Below are 16398 nucleotides of genomic sequence, written 5' to 3' on the forward strand. Positions count from 1 at the left end.
CCGTTGCTGCGCTGTCCTCCATAGTTATCTCAGTCCTGTGCTCCGGTCGTGATGCTTCTCTCCGCACTGTGCCGCACCGTTGCTGCGCTGTCCTCCATAGTTATCTCAGTCCTGTGCTCCGGTCGTGATGCTTCTCTCCGCACTGTGCCGCACCGTTGCTGCGCTGTCCTCCATAGTTATCTCAGTCCTGTGCACCGGTCGTGATGCTTCTCTCCGCACTGTGCCGCACCGTTGCTGAGCTGTCCTCCATAGTTATCTCAGTCCTGTGCTCCGGTCGTGATGCTTCTCTCCGCACTGTGCCGCACCGTTGCTGCGCTGTCCTCCATAGTTATCTCAGTCCTGTGCACCGGTCGTGATGCTTCTCTCCGCACTGTGCCGCACCGTTGCTGAGCTGTCCTCTATAGTTATCTCAGTCCTGTGCACCGGTCGTGATGCTTCTCTCCGCACTGTGCCGCACCGTTGCTGCGCTGTCCTCCATAGTTATCTCAGTCCTGTGCTCCGATCGTGATGCTTCTCTCCGCACTGTGCTGCACCGTTGCTGCGCTGTCCTCTATAGTTATCTCAGTCCTGTGCTCCGGTCGTGATGCTTCTCTCCGCACTGTGCTGCACCGTTGCTGCGCTGTCCTCTATAGTTATCTCAGTCCTGTGCTCCGGTCGTGATGCTTCTCTCCGCACTGTGCCGCACCATTGCTGCCCTGTCCTCTATAGTTATCTTAGTCCTGTGCTCCGGTCGTGATGCTTCTCTCCGCACTGTGCTGCACCGTTGCTGCGCTGTCCTCTATAGTTATCTCAGTCCTGTGCTCCGGTCGTGATGCTTCTCTCCTCACTGTGCCGTACCGTTGCTGCGCTGTCCTCCATAGTTATCTCAGTCCTGTGCTCCGGTCGTGATGCTTCTCTCCGCACTGTGCTGCACCGTTGCTGCGCTGTCCTCCATAGTTATCTCAGTCCTGTTCTCCGGTCGTGATGCTTCTCTCCGCACTGTGCTGCACCGTTGCTGCGCTGTCCTCTGCTGTAACGTCCGCGTCTCGCCCTTCTCTGTTTTTTTTATCTCAGTCTGTGACCTTCACGTCTTCCATTTCCTTTCTCAGGATGTCCTCCAGTCTAGGTTTGGAGAATATCTGCATCTACCCTCGCGTGCTGGTGCTAGATGTGGTTCCCCCAGGGTGGTCTGCAGTGCGGTCCGTGCTGTGTGAGGCTCTCCGTAATGTCCTGTGTCTAGGTGCAGCAACGGCCCAATCTGGAGAGCGACTAAGTGTCTATACCGTAAGAGAGAGACACCAGTGCCTGCTCCCTCTGCTGGTGAGAAAATAGGGTCCGTGTATCCCATCCATGTGCTGCTGGGAAATCCAGCTTTTACCCTTTGTGATCAGATTTCACAATTCAACTTGCATACAAGATTCCAAAGATCTCAGACCTGATGAGGCTGGTGTACTTCTTCTGAAAATCCATGTGATAAAGGCTGTGTGATGCTTCCAATGACCCAGACAGAGGTTCGCCATGTGACCTCCAATGTTGCTCGAAGCTCTCTGCTGCCAGCATAGCAGTGTTGGGCACCGGCTGTGTCCTTTTGTAAGAGTAATCCTCGCAGTACTGCTGTCAGGATAAGCTGTGATTGCCTGAAAATCCTCAGGACTGGTCGGCACCTCTGCAGCTAGAGTGCATGAGGCTGCTGAAAATGCCCATGTGAAATCCCCAGCTTATTATTCATGTGGAAATGTTCCCATAAATGCTTATTGTCACCAAGATGAGAATATCTGCTCCTCAGCTCCATCAACTCTGTGGGGCTGCGGCTGCACAACGCTGTGTAACCAGGGTGATATGTGAATATCTGCGCTCTGACACCGTCATGGGCTGCGGCTGCACAACACTGTGTAACCAGGCTGATATGTGAATATCTGCACTCCTATACCGTCAGTGGGGCTGCGGCTGCACAACGCTGTGTAACCAGGCTGATATGTGAATATCTGCACTCCTATACCGTCAGTGGGGCTGCGGCTGCACAACGCTGTGTAACCAGGCTGATATGTGAATATCTGCGCTCTGACACCATCATGGGGCTGCGGCTGCACAACGCTGTGTAACCAGGCTAATGTGTGAATATCTGCGCTCTGGCACCGTCAGTGGGGCTGCGGCTGCACAACGCTGTGTAACCAGGCTGATTTGTGAATATCTGCTCTCCGGCACCATCGGTGGGGCTGCGGCTGCACAACGCTGTGTAACCAGGCTGATCTGTGAACATCTTCGCTCTGGCACAGTCGGTGGGGTTGCGGTTGCACCATGCTGTGTAACCAGGCCGATATGTGAGGATCTGCGCTCTGGCACCGTCGGTGGGGCTGCGGCTGCGCAACGCTGTGTAACCAGATGTCATGAATCGGGGTTGTTTGGTTGGCCCCGGTTCTTTTCTGAATGGGATTTATTTATATCCCACTTCCCAGTTCTTCTTTGGAACTCGCTGCTCTCTGGTGCCCCCTTTACCCTCAGGTCAGTGAAGGAACTGCACCTAGGATAATTAGTCCCCAGAAAGGCTGCCTGCTATGTACTGGCTGTGGGGCACACACTGCAGTGAGGGTGATATAATTATTCCCAGCCGCAGCCGAGCAATACACTATAAAACCCCGTTCCGTCAATGCCATCATTACCCACCAGCGCAGGACACTTCCGCTGCAACCATCTCCTGTTCCTTAATTAATAACGGGTCAGGAGCCAACCCAGTTAGTAGCTTAATGTACTTCAGAGGACGTGTACGTATGTTATAGAGCAAGCAGAAACTAAGCTAGTAATGTTATATATTTTACTCCAAAAGGCAGGCAGTGTTTACAAAAGTATCAAAAGATATTATAAAAATGAGACAATTATGTATATACAGACAATTACAAAATAAAAAGGGATTAGAGGAAATAAATAGACTTACATTTCTTTCATATCATGGCTGACCATTCGACTGTGCGGAGGGGAGCATGTCCCAATGCATAAGGCAGATTTGCAGAGCCTCTCTCTCAGCTGAGTCCCTGGACCAAGAGCTAGTGATTAGTGAGCTCTCACTGTATTATACTTGTGCCCAAAACCAAGGCACTCCCCCTGTGGTGACTGTTATAACCCCAATGGCAGAGGGTCTCAAAAGTACATACCAAGTCTGCAAACATAAAAAACCAGCTCATAGGGCAGTGGTAACTGGGCTAACCGTATATCTAATCCTAGCACCACAAATAGCAGCAGCCGGGGAACGTGCCTACGTTGGTTCTAGACGTCTCGCGCCAGCCGGAGAACTAACTAACCCTGGAAGGGAAAAGATAGACCTTTCTTGCCTCCAGAGAAACGACCCCAAAAGTTGGATACAAGCCCCCCACAAATAATAACGGTGAGGTAAGGAGAAAAGACAAACGTAAGAATGAACTAGATATTTAGCAAAGAGAGGCCCACTGACTAATAGCAGAATATAGTAAGATGACTTATACGGTCAGCAAAAACCCTATCAAAATTTCCACGCTGGATATTCAAGAACCCCCGAACCGTCTAACGGCCCGGGGGGAGAATACCAGCCCCCTAGAGCTTCCAGCAAAATCAGGAATCACATTTAGTACAAGCTGGACAGAAAATAAGAGCCATACAAATAACCAAAAAACAAGGAAGCACGACTTAGCTTAATTTTGCAAGAACCAGGATCAGCAGACAGGAGTGAACAGAAAGGATCTGATTACAACGATGCCAGGCACTGGACTGAGAAACCAGGAAGCTTATATAGCAACACCCCTGGACTAACGACCCAGGTGGGTGCCAAACTGAGAAAGACAATCCCAGAGTCAAATCACCAGTGACCACAAGAGGGAGCCAAAAAAGTCTAATTCACAACAGTACCCCCCCTTTAAGGAGGGGTCACCAAACCCTCACCAAGACCACCAGGGCGATCAGGATGAGCAGCGTGAAAGGCACGAACTAAGTCGGCCGCATGCACATCAGAGGCAACCACCCAGGAATTATCCTCCTGACCGTAGCCCTTCCACTTGACCAGATACTGAAGCCTCCGTCTGGAGAGACGAGAATCCAAGATCTTCTCCACCACGTACTCCAACTCGCCCTCAACCAAGACCGGAGCAGGAGGCTCAACAGAAGGAACCACAGGTACAACGTACCGCCACAACAAAGACCTATGGAACACGTTGTGAATGGCAAACGACACCGGAAGATCCAAGCGAAAGGACACAGGATTAAGGATTTCCAATATCTTGTAAGGACCGATGAAGCGAGGCTTAAATTTAGGAGAGGAGACCTTCATAGGAACAAATCGAGAAGACAGCCATACCAAATCCCCAACACGAAGTCGGGGACCCACACCGCGGCGGCGGTTGGCAAAACGCTGAGCCTTCTCCTGTGACAACTTCAAGTTGTCCACCACATGATTCCAGATCTGCTGCAACCTATCCACCACGGAATCTACCCCAGGACAGTCAGAAGGCTCCACATGTCCCGAGGAAAAACGGGGATGGAAACCAGAGTTGAAAAAAAAGGCGAAACCAAAGTAGCGGAACTAGCCCGATTATTAAGGGCAAACTCAGCCAACGGCAAGAAGGTCACCTAATCATCCTGATCTGCAGAAACAAAACACCTCAAATAAGCCTCCAGAGTCTGATTAGTTCGCTCCGTTTGTCCATTAGTCTGAGGATGAAAGGCAGACGAAAACGACAAATCAATGCCCATCTTAGCACAAAAGGATCGCCAGAACCTGGAAACAAACTGGGATCCTCTGTCAGACACAATATTCTCAGGAATGCCGTGTAAACGAACCACATTCTGAAAGAACAAAGGAACCAGATCGGAAGAGGAAGGCAGCTTAGGCAAAGATACCAAATGGACCATCTTGGAAAAGCGATCACATACCACCCAGATGACAGACATGCCCTGAGACACCGGAAGATCTGAAATGAAATCCATGGAAATGTGTGTCCAAGGCCTCTTCGGGACAGGCAAGGGCAAGAGCAACCCGCTGGCACGAGAACAGCAAGGCTTAGCTCGAGCACAAGTCCCACAGGACTGCACAAATGACCGCACATCCCGTGACAAGGAAGGCCACCAAAAGGACCTAGCCACCAGATCTCTGGTGCCAAAAATTCCCGGATGCCCTGCCAACACCGAGGAATGAACCTCGGAAATGACTCTGCTGGTCCACTTATCAGGAACAGACAGTCTGTCAGGTGGACAAGAGTCAGGTCTACCAGCCTGAAATCTCTGCAACACACGTCGCAAATCCGGAGAAATGGCCGACAAGATAACGCCCTCTTTAAGAATACCAACTGGTTCTACGACTCCAGGAGAGTCAGGCACAAAGCTCCTTGAAAGAGCATCAGCCTTCACATTCTTTGAACCTGGTAAATACGAGACCACAAAGTCAAAACGGGAGAAAAACAATGACCAGCGGGCCTGTCTAGGATTCAGGCGTTTAGCAGACTCGAGATACATCAGATTTTTGTGATCAGTCAAGACCACCACACGATGCTTAGCACCCTCGAGCCAATGACGCCACTCCTCAAATGCCCACTTCATGGCCAACAACTCCCGATTGCCAACATCATAATTCCGCTCAGCAGGCGAAAACTTCCTAGAGAAAAAGGCACATGGTCTCATTACAGAGCAACCAGGGCCTCTCTGCGACAAAACGGCCCCTGCCCCAATCTCAGAAGCATCCACTTCAACCTGAAAAGGCAGTGAGACATCAGGCTGGCACAAAACAGGCGCCGAAGTAAACCGGCGCTTCAACTCTTGAAAGGCTTCCACGGCTGCAGGAGCCCAGTTAGCAACATCAGAACCTTTCTTGGTCATATCCGTCAAAGGTTTAACAACGCTAGAAAAATTAGCGATAAAACGACGGTAGAAGTTAGCAAAACCCAAGAACTTCTGAAGACTCTTAACTGACGTGGGCTGAGTCCAATCATGAATAGCTCGGACCTTGACTGGGTCCATCTCCACCGCAGAAGGGGAAAAAATAAACCCCAAAAAGGGAACCTTCTGTACTCCAAAGAGACACTTTGAGCCCTTAACAAACAAAGCATGCTCACGCAAAACCTGAAATACCATCCTGACCTGCTCTACATGCGAGTCCCAATCATCAGAAAAAACCAGAATATCATCCAGATAAACAATCATAAATTTATCCAGATACTTCCGGAAAATATCATGCATAAAGGACTGAAACACTGAAGGGGCATTAGAGAGCCCAAAAGGCATCACCAAGTACTCAAAATGACCTTCGGGCGTATTAAATGCAGTTTTCCATTCATCTCCCTGCTTAATGCGCACAAGGTTGTACGCACCACGAAGATCTATCTTGGTGAACCACTTGGCACCTTTAATCCGGGCAAACAAGTGGCAAAGGATACTGAAATTTAACAGTGATTTTATTCAGAAGCCGATAGTCAATACAAGGTCTCAAAGATCCGTCCTTCTTGGCCACAAAAAAGAATCCCGCACCAAGAGGGGAAGAGGATGGACGGATATGCCCCTTCTCCAGAGACTCCTTGATATACGAACGCATTGCGGTATGCTCAGGTACAGACAGATTAAATAGTCTTCCCTTAGGAAATTTACTACCTGGAATCAAATCTATGGCGCAGTCACAGTCCCTATGAGGAGGCAGAGCACTGGACCTGGACTCGCTGAATACATCCTGATAATCAGACAAATACTCAGGAACTTCCGAAGGAGTAGAGGAAGCAATAGACACCGGCGGGGAATCACCATGAATTCCCTGACAGCCCCAACTTGACACAGACATTGCCTTCCAATCCAAGACTGGATTATGGGTCTGTAACCATGGCAGACCCAAAACGACCAAATCATGCATTTTATGCAGAACAAGAAAATGAATCACCTCCCGATGTTCAGGAGTCATGCACATGGTTACCTGTGTCCAAAACTGCGGTTTATTTTCCGCCAATGGCGTAGCATCAATACCTCTAAGAGGGATAGGATTTACCAAAGGCTCAAGAACAAAACCACAGCGCTTGGCAAATGACAGATCCATAAGACTCAGGGCAGCACCTGAATCCACAAACGCCATAACAGGGTAGGAGGACAATGAGCAAATTAAAGTCACAGACAAAATAAATTTAGGTTGCAAATTACCAATGGCGACAGGGCTAACAACCCTTGTTAGGCGTTTAGAGCATGCTGATATAACATGTGTAGAATCACCACAGTAAAAACACAACCCATTCTGACGTCTATGATTTTTCCGTTCATTTCTAGTCTGAATTCTATCACATTGCATTAAATCAGGTGTTTGTTCAGACAACACCACCAGAGGATTAGCAGTTTTGCGCTCCCGCAAACGCCGGTCAATTTGAATAGCCAGCGCCATGGAATCATTCAGACTTGTAGGAATGGAGAAACCCACCATCACATTCTTAATGGCTTCAGAAAGGCCATTTCTGAAATTTGCGGCCAGAGCACACTCATTCCACTGAGTAAGCCCGGACCATTTCCGAAATTTCTGGCAATACACTTCAGCCTCATCCTGGCCCTGAGAAATAGCCAGCAAGGCTTTTTCTGCCTGAATTTCAAGATTGGGTTCCTCGTAAAGCAATCCGAGCGCCAGAAAAAACGCATCAATATTTGCCAATGCCGGATCTCCTGGCGCTAGCGAGAAGGCCCAATCCTGAGGGTTGCCCCGTAAGAAAGAGATAACAATTTTAACTTGCTGAGCTGAGTCTCCAGATGAACGGGGTCTCAGAGATAGAAACAATTTACAATTATTCCTGAAATTCCTAAACTTGAATCGGTCTCCAGAGAACAGTTCAGGAATAGGTATTTTAGGTTCAGACATTGGACTACTGGTAACAAAATCTTGTATGCCCTGCACACGAGCAGCAAGCTGATCCACACTTGTAATCAAGGTCTGGACATTCATGTCTGCAGCAAGCACAAGCCACTCAGAGGTAAAGGGGAGGAACAAAGAGAGGAAAAAAAAAAAAAAAACCCTCAGAATTTCCTTTCTTATTATCCCACTTCTGCAATGCATTAAACATTCAATTTTGGCCTGGCATACTGTTATAACCCCAATGGCAGAGGGTCTCAAAAGTACATACCAAGTCTGCAAACATAAAAAACCAGCTCATAGGGCAGTGGTAACTGGGCTAACCGTATATCTAATCCTAGCACCACAAATAGCAGCAGCCGGGGAACGTGCCTACGTTGGTTCTAGACGTCTCGCGCCAGCCGGAGAACTAACTAACCCTAGAAGGGAAAAGATAGACCTTTCTTGCCTCCAGAGAAACGACCCCAAAAGTTGGATACAAGCCCCCAACAAATAATAACGGTGAGGTAAGGAGAAAAGACAAACGTAAGAATGAACTAGATATTTAGCAAAGAGAGGCCCACTGACTAATAGCAGAATATAGTAAGATGACTTATACGGTCAGCAAAAACCCTATCAAAATTTCCACGCTGGATATTCAAGAACCCCCGAACCGTCTAACGGCCCGGGGGGAGAATACCAGCCCCCTAGAGCTTCCAGCAAAATCAGGAATCCCATTTAGTACAAGCTGGACAGAAAATAAGAGCCATACAAATAACCAAAAAACAAGGAAGCACGACTTAGCTTAATTTTGCAAGAACCAGGATCAGCAGACAGGAGTAAACAGAAAGGATCTGATTACAACGATGCCAGGCACTGGACTGAGAAACCAGGAAGCTTATATAGCAACACCCCTGGACTAACGACCCAGGTGGGTGCCAAACTGAGAAAGACAATCCCAGAGTCAAATCACCAGTGACCACAAGAGAGAGCCAAAAAAGTCTAATTCACAACAGGTGACTTCACTGGGTGGCTGAAAAACCATCTCTACACATATCTCAGCGTATGAACCTCGTAGAAGAAAGACAAAATTATCATTATGCTCATCACTGCATGGGGGTTCATTTAAGTTTAAACACTCAGTGGATACATGAGCCGCTTACGGAGAAATCCGTTCCTTGCATTTCGTTGGGTTTTGATCATAGCGATTTCAGTGAGTTATAGATCTCCCGGTGAACATTCAGAATATGTAAGTTTTATATCTCTATCCCTGATCATTATACGTAACTTTTCAAGAGCAAAGTCCCATGCAGTTTGAAAGTTGCTGTACCAGATATAGCTGGTATCAGGCTGGATGGGGGATGAGGGGTGTAGAATTACACAGAACTGACAGGTAAGAGTGAAGAGGAGAATAGCTTGCTTATTTCTCAGGCGAAGGGGGGCTGTCATCACCTACAGGCATGTGCGTGCCATAGGGCTTGGTTTTTGTATCAGTAAATGCACTGGAAAGTTATGGACGTGCAAATGGGACAACAAGACATTTTCCTATTTCCTGACACCTCCCCCTTTTGGACTGCACTACGGAGGCAGGCCCTCTCGGTACTCATCCATGCTCACCTCGGCAGGTTTGCCCCGGCGGGACAACCCGTCTGCATTGCCATGCTCGCTGACCATTTTGTGTTTGACTGTAAAGTCATACTGCTGGAGAGCAAGGCTGTAGCGCAGCAACCTTCCGTTGGTACCAGACATGGATTGTAGCCGGCGCCGAGGGTTGTGGTCGGTCACCACAGTGAAGGTGCCGTACAAGTAGGGCTGCAAACGTTGCAGGTCCCATGGCCAGGCACTCCTTCTGGATGGTGGAATAGGCCACTTCCCTCGGAAGAAGCTTCCAGCTCAGGTACAACACGGTTTGCTCTTGGTTCTTCGAGTCGACCTGGCGGAGCAAAGCACCGAGGCCAAATTCGCTGGCGTCGGTCTTTACCAGGAATGGCCGTCTACTGTCGACTGCCTTTAACACGGGAGAGTTGCACAGGGCTGTTTTCAAAGCCCGGAAAGCCACCTCACAGCCGTCCGTCCAGTCGACTTTTTGGGGTAGCCACTTCCTGGTGAGGTCCGTCAAGGGTTTTGCAGGCTCTGGCTTCATGGAGACTCTGCCTACCCGATGACCCAGGAAGTGGACCTCGCTCATGCCCATCTGGCATTTTCGGGTTATTCCATATCAAGTGATCCAAATAGGAATATTTTTTTTTACCTGACGTCTTTAGATTTTTTTTATTTTTTGTTTTTATGAAGTACAACTTTAGTTAATTACAAGTTAAAAGTTTTGAATTTTTTTCTTCATCAGTTAATTTTTTACACATTTCTAAAGTTTTGAAAAAGCGCGAATTTTGGCCTGGTATGGCTTTACATTCTTGGGCTAGATTCTCGGGCTAGATTTAACATAAAGAGGTGGGAGAGGCAGCATTTTCTCAGAACGGTACCGGCTTTCATTTCATATGTCACAAGACTATGTTTCTTTATATTTTGTTTTTGAGAAATCAAATTAAAAATGTTGATGCGCAATTCTGAAAAAAACGTATGTTTTAAAATTCTGAAAAGATGCATGTGTGTTATTTGTGTCCTTGTTTATATTTGTACAGGGATTCAACTTGGGACCTGTCACTTTTTTTTTTTTTTTTTTTTTAAGCCTTGAATCATTTGATTTTATGTCTGTGTGAGTTTCTTCCTTTTTTATTTTCAAATTACAACTTATTGCATTCAACATTTATATGCAACAATAAAGAAACACAAAAAACAAATACCGAAGTGCCAGAATAAATACATCCTAAGGCTACGTTCACATTTGCGTTGCGTCAGGCGCAGCCGCAGCGACGCATACGTCATGCGCCCCTATATTTAACATGGGCGCATGGACATGCGTTGTGTTGCGTTTTGTGACGCATGCGTTTTTTGGCGCAAGCGTGAGGGCGCTGAGGACGCAGCATGTTGCATTTGTTTTGCGCTAAAAAAATGAACGCATGCGTCATAAAACGCTGCGTTTTGCGTGCGTTGCGTCGCCGACGCAACACACCACAACGCAAATGTGAACGTAGCCTAATCATGACACAACTTGTTCAATGCATTCAGGTTGAAAATGCTGAGCAGGCCAAAAGATAAAAGGTGATCACATCCTCAGGTGTGATTCTCTAAATAGTCTCATCCTAATTAGATGTTACAAACAAGATGAAAAGAACCAATATTTTTACCCCATTTATACATATATATCACTAAACCTGTCATTTATGAAGTGTTTAAGAAGAATAGTCCAGTAGTTAAATCCTCGTTCTATAAAATATGAACTAATCAAACAATTAATAGTAGGTTTTTACACTGGCCTGTTATCATCAATGTGTCCCTTCTAGTGGGTGAAATGTCATCTGGTCCATAAGCGCTCACTAGCAATGGCCGTTTCCTTCTGTGTCAGAGTATGTGCGGCTGTCATGGTGTCCGGCTCCACCTGAGTTATATCTGATTTTTGTTCACTTTTACAATGTCTGGTTTTCTTGGATACACAAAGGACGGCGCTGGACCAGACGGTGCAGAAAAGTCACTTCTACATCTTCATTTTCCCAATCTTTGGAGAGTCCAGTGGCCGCCACCAGCGCCGATCATATTCACAGGTCACATCACCAGTTATCTCGTGCCGCCTTCTACCACTTCATGGACGTCACTGTCTTTATTTCCACTACATGGGATGACAGTCCGGTATTGCTGAGTCCCTGTGACCGATGTTATAACAAACTCTCCTCCTCCCCGTAGTCCTGGTTCGTACAATACATGAACTGGATGTTAGGAATATGTTTCTCCCTCCATTTGAGGAGTTCCCTGAGTGATAAGAATTGGTGTGAATACGGCCTCTGGAGGCTGGAGCTGCCGGCTGCTCATCTGCTCTGCAGTCACTGCCCCTAACAAAGCTTCTCTGTCCTCTCCTGCTTCTAAGCTGTAACATAATAAAATAATACCAATCCTTCTTTGGCACGAGAACTACAGGTGAGGCCCATGCGCTTTTGGACCGTTGAATCACCCCCAGCTGTAACATCTTATCGATCTCCTGGCGCATGACCAATTGCACCTCGTCGGAGATCCGATAAGTTGTTCGCCGTAGTGGGGCATGATTCCCTGTGTCCACCTCATGGACTGCTAACTCAGTCCTTCCAGGTCGGTTGGAGAACACGGCCCGGAAGGGTTCCAGCATGGTCCGCAACTGCGACCGCTGGGGTTCAGATAGCAAGTCGCTTACCTCCACGTCCTCGATGGACCCACCGGCCTTGGTTTGGGCCTGCATGTCCAGGTGTGCGTCTTCCTCCTTGTCCTTGGGCAAGTTGCAGACCGGTAGGATGCAGCCTTCACGTTCGTAATGAGCCTTCATAATATTGACTTGAAAGGCCTTTTGCCTACCCCGAGCGTGGTCAAGCGTAACCGCATAGGTGACTGTGTTGAGCTGTTGGTGGATGACGTACGGGCCTTCCCAGGCTGCCTGAAGCTTATCCTTTGGTACGGGGAACTCGCAGCTCTCTGGGGCCCCCTTACCCTCAGGTTAGTCAGGGAACTGCACCTAGATTTAGTCGCCAGAAAGGCTGCCTGCTATGTACTGGCTTTGGGGCACACACTGCAGTGAGGGTGATAAAATTATTCCCAGCCGCAGCCGAGCAATACACTATAAAAACCCCTTTCCGTCATTGCCATCATTACTGTCACGAATCCTGCCCCGCTGCCACCAATATGTCACGATTCACACCGTGACCGTCACCCCTACGTCACGGATCGGGGTGACCTTAGGCCAACAGACGGCTATCACATGTGCAGGGGGGCTTATCTTAGTTATCCCTCCACTGCTACAATGTGATGAAAAAAACACACAAGGCTATTGACCTCTTAGTTTACAGCAGGGGCTTATTTTAGGTATCCCACTGCTCTTCAATATACCACGAACTGCAGGGATTTATGTATATCCCGCTTACAGTTCCACTTAAACCTTGCAGCTCTCTGGCGCCCCGCTTACTCTCAGGTCAGATTAGGTACTGCACCTAGGGTAATTAGTCGCCAGAAAGGCTGCCTGCTATGTACTGGCTATTGGGCACGCTGCAGCGAGGCGATTTAACTACTCCCGCTCAGGCAGGAACAATAATTATCAATGTCGCCATCGCTACAACGACTCCCAAAGGCACAGTGCACGGTATTGCTGCCACCAGCTTCGATTAAACGGATCCGAAGCTAACCCAAAACAGTAGCGTAATTCCCTTCAGAAGATTTAGGGTACGTTTTAGAGCATGAAGAACGAATCTAGTATTAAATATTATACTCCATTAAAGTTTAAGGCAGTGTTTATAGAAAAATATTACAAGGATGTTACAAAAGAGACAATTGCAAATATGTACAAAGGTAATTATAAAAATAACGGGTTAAATGAGAAATAACACTTACATGTGTTCAGCTCATTTGAGGCAACCAGGCTAGTGGAGTTCCCATATGTCCCAATGCATCAGGACTCTGGTTAGGAACAGCTCTTCAAGTCAGACTCACATAGGCTCCAGCAGACAGACCACAGGCTGGGGTGCCTGGCAGACTTATAGCTCAGCCTAATGACATCACAAAAAGGGTGGGTTTTCCCAGACCCGCCTATCTCTTCAGTTTAACTAAATTCAACCTAAATTTGTCTAATGCCTATAACTCCGCTACAGAACATGTCATAGTCATAACAAACCCAGCATTCATCTCGTATTAACGTTGGCATTCTAATGATATCAAATATGTCCTATTTGTGATGCATAATTACAGAGAAATCCCTACCTTTTACCTGATGGAGTTAGAAGCACATGTTTAGAGTGGCAGACAGAACCGCCGATGAACGTTAACAATATGTACTTTTCCTTTTTCTAGCCTACATCATTGGCCCAATATCTTACAATAATGGAACAAAGGACTTCTTGCATTTACAGAAGGGAATCAGACCTTTCTTCAATAAAACTCCCCCACATACATTGACAAGGCAAGCTCTTGCCGGAGTGAAAGGGAAGGGGTTTTTTTAGCCCACAGCCTGGGTTAACAAGAGAAACTAAACTTATATGATATTTCATACAATATCGTGACAGTTACCCACCAGCGCAGGAGTCTAACGCTGCCATCAGCTCCTGTTCCTTAATAATGGGTCAGGATCCCTCCCAATTAGTAGCGTAATTTACTTTGAGCATGGCTGTGGAGTCGGAGTTGGAGTCGGTATAAAAAGGACCGACTCTTGATTCCTAAAATATATAATAAATTGGGTCCAGTAGTTCAATGCAGTTTGTGGGGAATATTTTTTTCATAAGAATTTGGGAAAGTTCTGAAATGTCCTATAACTGTCTGTCCTATAACTGTCCTATTCCTGATCTAAGGTCTCGACTTTTAGCTGAGATTAATCTGTGCTGCAGGTTAGGTTCATGGTAAGTAGTGAAGCTCCTCTACAGATAATGGGAAAAATAACAAACACACAGGGAAGGAATGCCTGTATTCATCTCAGAACTTCTGGAGTGAACAGGAAAGCAGGATTAAAGAAGGTAAGTACTTCCTAAGCATATCTAACCTTTCAATAAAGGGTCATTCCATATCAAGTGATCCAAATATGAATATTTTTTTTACCTGACGTCTTTAGATTTTTTTTATTTTGGGTCATTCCATGTCAAGTGAGCCAATGATTTTTGCCTCTATATTTTAAATTTTTTTCAGATTTTGTTATTTGGTAATAGTGTCAGAGAATGAAAAATGTGAAGGAAAAAAAAATTCTGGATTTTTTTTTTTTTTTTAATTGATTTTCAAAGTTTGGAAAAAGTGTGAATTTCGGTGGTGCCTGCCTTTACATTTCTCCTCATAACTCAGGCTAGAAAAAAGATAGAGAAACCAAATAAACACCATTCTACTCAGAACTGTACAGGCTTTCACCAGATATGTCACAAGAGTATCTTTAACCCCTCTGTGACCTTTGACGTACTATCCCGTCGAGGTGACCTGGGCCTATCTGACCCTCGAAGGGATAGTACGTCATAGCCGATCGGCCGCGCTCACGGGGGGAGCGCGGCCGATCGCGGCCGGGTGTCAGCTGACTATCGCAGCTGACATCCGGCACTATGTGCCAGGAGCGGTCACGGACCGCCCCCGGCACATTAACCCCCGGCACACCGCGATCAAACATGATCGCGATGTGCCGGCGATGCAGGGAAGCATCGCGCAGGGAGAGGGCTCCCTGCGGGCTTCCCTGAGCCCCCCGCAGCAACGCGATGTGATCGCGTTGCTGCGAGGGTCTTACCTCCCTCCCTGCCTGCTCCAGACCCGGATCCAAGATGGCCGCGGATCCGGGTCCTGCAGGGAGGGAGGTGGCTTCACAGAAGCCTGCTCAGAGCAGGCACTGTGAAGCAGCCTGCACTTCAATCAGATCGGTGATCTGTCAGAGTGCTATGCAAACTGGCAGATCACCGATCTGTATTGTCCCCCCCTGGGGCAAAGTAAAAAAGTAAAAAAAAAATTTTCCAAATGTGTAAAAAAAAAATAAAAAAAAATATTCCAAAATAATGAAAAAAAAAAATATATTATTCCCATAAATACATTTCTTTACCTAAATAAAAAAAAAAACAATAAAAGTACACATATTTAGTATCGCCGCGTCCGTAACGACCCGACCTATAAAACTGGCCCACTAGTTAACCCGTTCAGTAAACACCGTAAGAAAAAAAAAAAAAAAAACGAGGCAAAAAACAACGCTTTATTATCATACCGCCGAACAAAAAGTGGAATAACACGCGATCAAAAAGACAGATATAAATAACCATGGTACCGCTGAAAGCGTCATCTTGTCCCGCAAATAACGAGCCACCATACAGCATCATCAGCAGAAAAATAAAAAAGTTATAGTCCTGAGAATAAAGCGATGCAAAAATAATTATTTTTTCCATAAAATAGTTTTTATCGTATAAAAGCGCCAAAACATAAAAAAATGATATAAATGAGATATCGCTGTAATCGTACTGACCCGAAGAATAAAACTGCTTTATCAATTTTACCAAACGCGGAACGGTATAAACGCCTCCCCCAAAAGAAATTCATGAATAGCTGGTTTTTGGTCATTCTGCCTCACAAAAATCGGAATAAAAAGCGATCAAAAAATGTGACGTGCCCAAAAATGTTACCAATAAAAACGTCAACTCGTCCCGCAAAAAACAAGACCTCACATGACTCTGTGGACCAAAATATGGAAAATTTATAGCTCTCAAAATGTGGTAACGCAAAAAATATTTTTTGCAATAAAAAGCGTCTTTCAGTGTGTGACGGCTGCCAATCATAAAAATCCGCTAAAGAACCCGCTATAAAAGTAAATCAAACCCCCCTTCATCACCCCCTTAGTTAGGGAAAAATAAAAAAAAAGTATTTATTTCCATTTTCCCATTAGGGCTAGGGTTAGGGCTAGGGTTGGGGCTAGGGTTAAGGCTACAGTTAGGGTTGGGGCTAAAGTTAGGGTTAGGGTTGGGGCTAAAGTTACGGTTAGGGTTTAGATTACATTTACGGTTGGGAATAGGGTTGGGATTAGGGTTAGGGGTGTGTCA

The 16398-nt window shown here is 46.6% G+C and overlaps 1 protein-coding gene across 5 annotated transcripts in view; it reads left to right on the forward strand.

Moving 5' to 3' along the window:
• M1AP (meiosis 1 associated protein) overlaps window positions 1-16398 on the forward strand; it is a 209066-nt gene that overhangs the window by 15806 nt on the left and 176862 nt on the right. For all 5 annotated transcript variants that reach the window (XM_077280496.1, XM_077280494.1, XM_077280497.1 and 2 more), the window contains exon 2: window positions 1089-1299. In XM_077280496.1, the coding sequence (XP_077136611.1) occupies window positions 1090-1299 (210 nt within the window). In that variant the 5' untranslated portion in view covers window position 1089. The remainder of the gene's footprint in view (window positions 1-1088; window positions 1300-16398) is intronic.

The sequence above is a fragment of the Ranitomeya variabilis genome, chromosome 1 (genome assembly GCF_051348905.1).
Source record: "Ranitomeya variabilis isolate aRanVar5 chromosome 1, aRanVar5.hap1, whole genome shotgun sequence".
In the NCBI taxonomy this organism is placed as follows: domain Eukaryota; kingdom Metazoa; phylum Chordata; class Amphibia; order Anura; family Dendrobatidae; genus Ranitomeya; species Ranitomeya variabilis.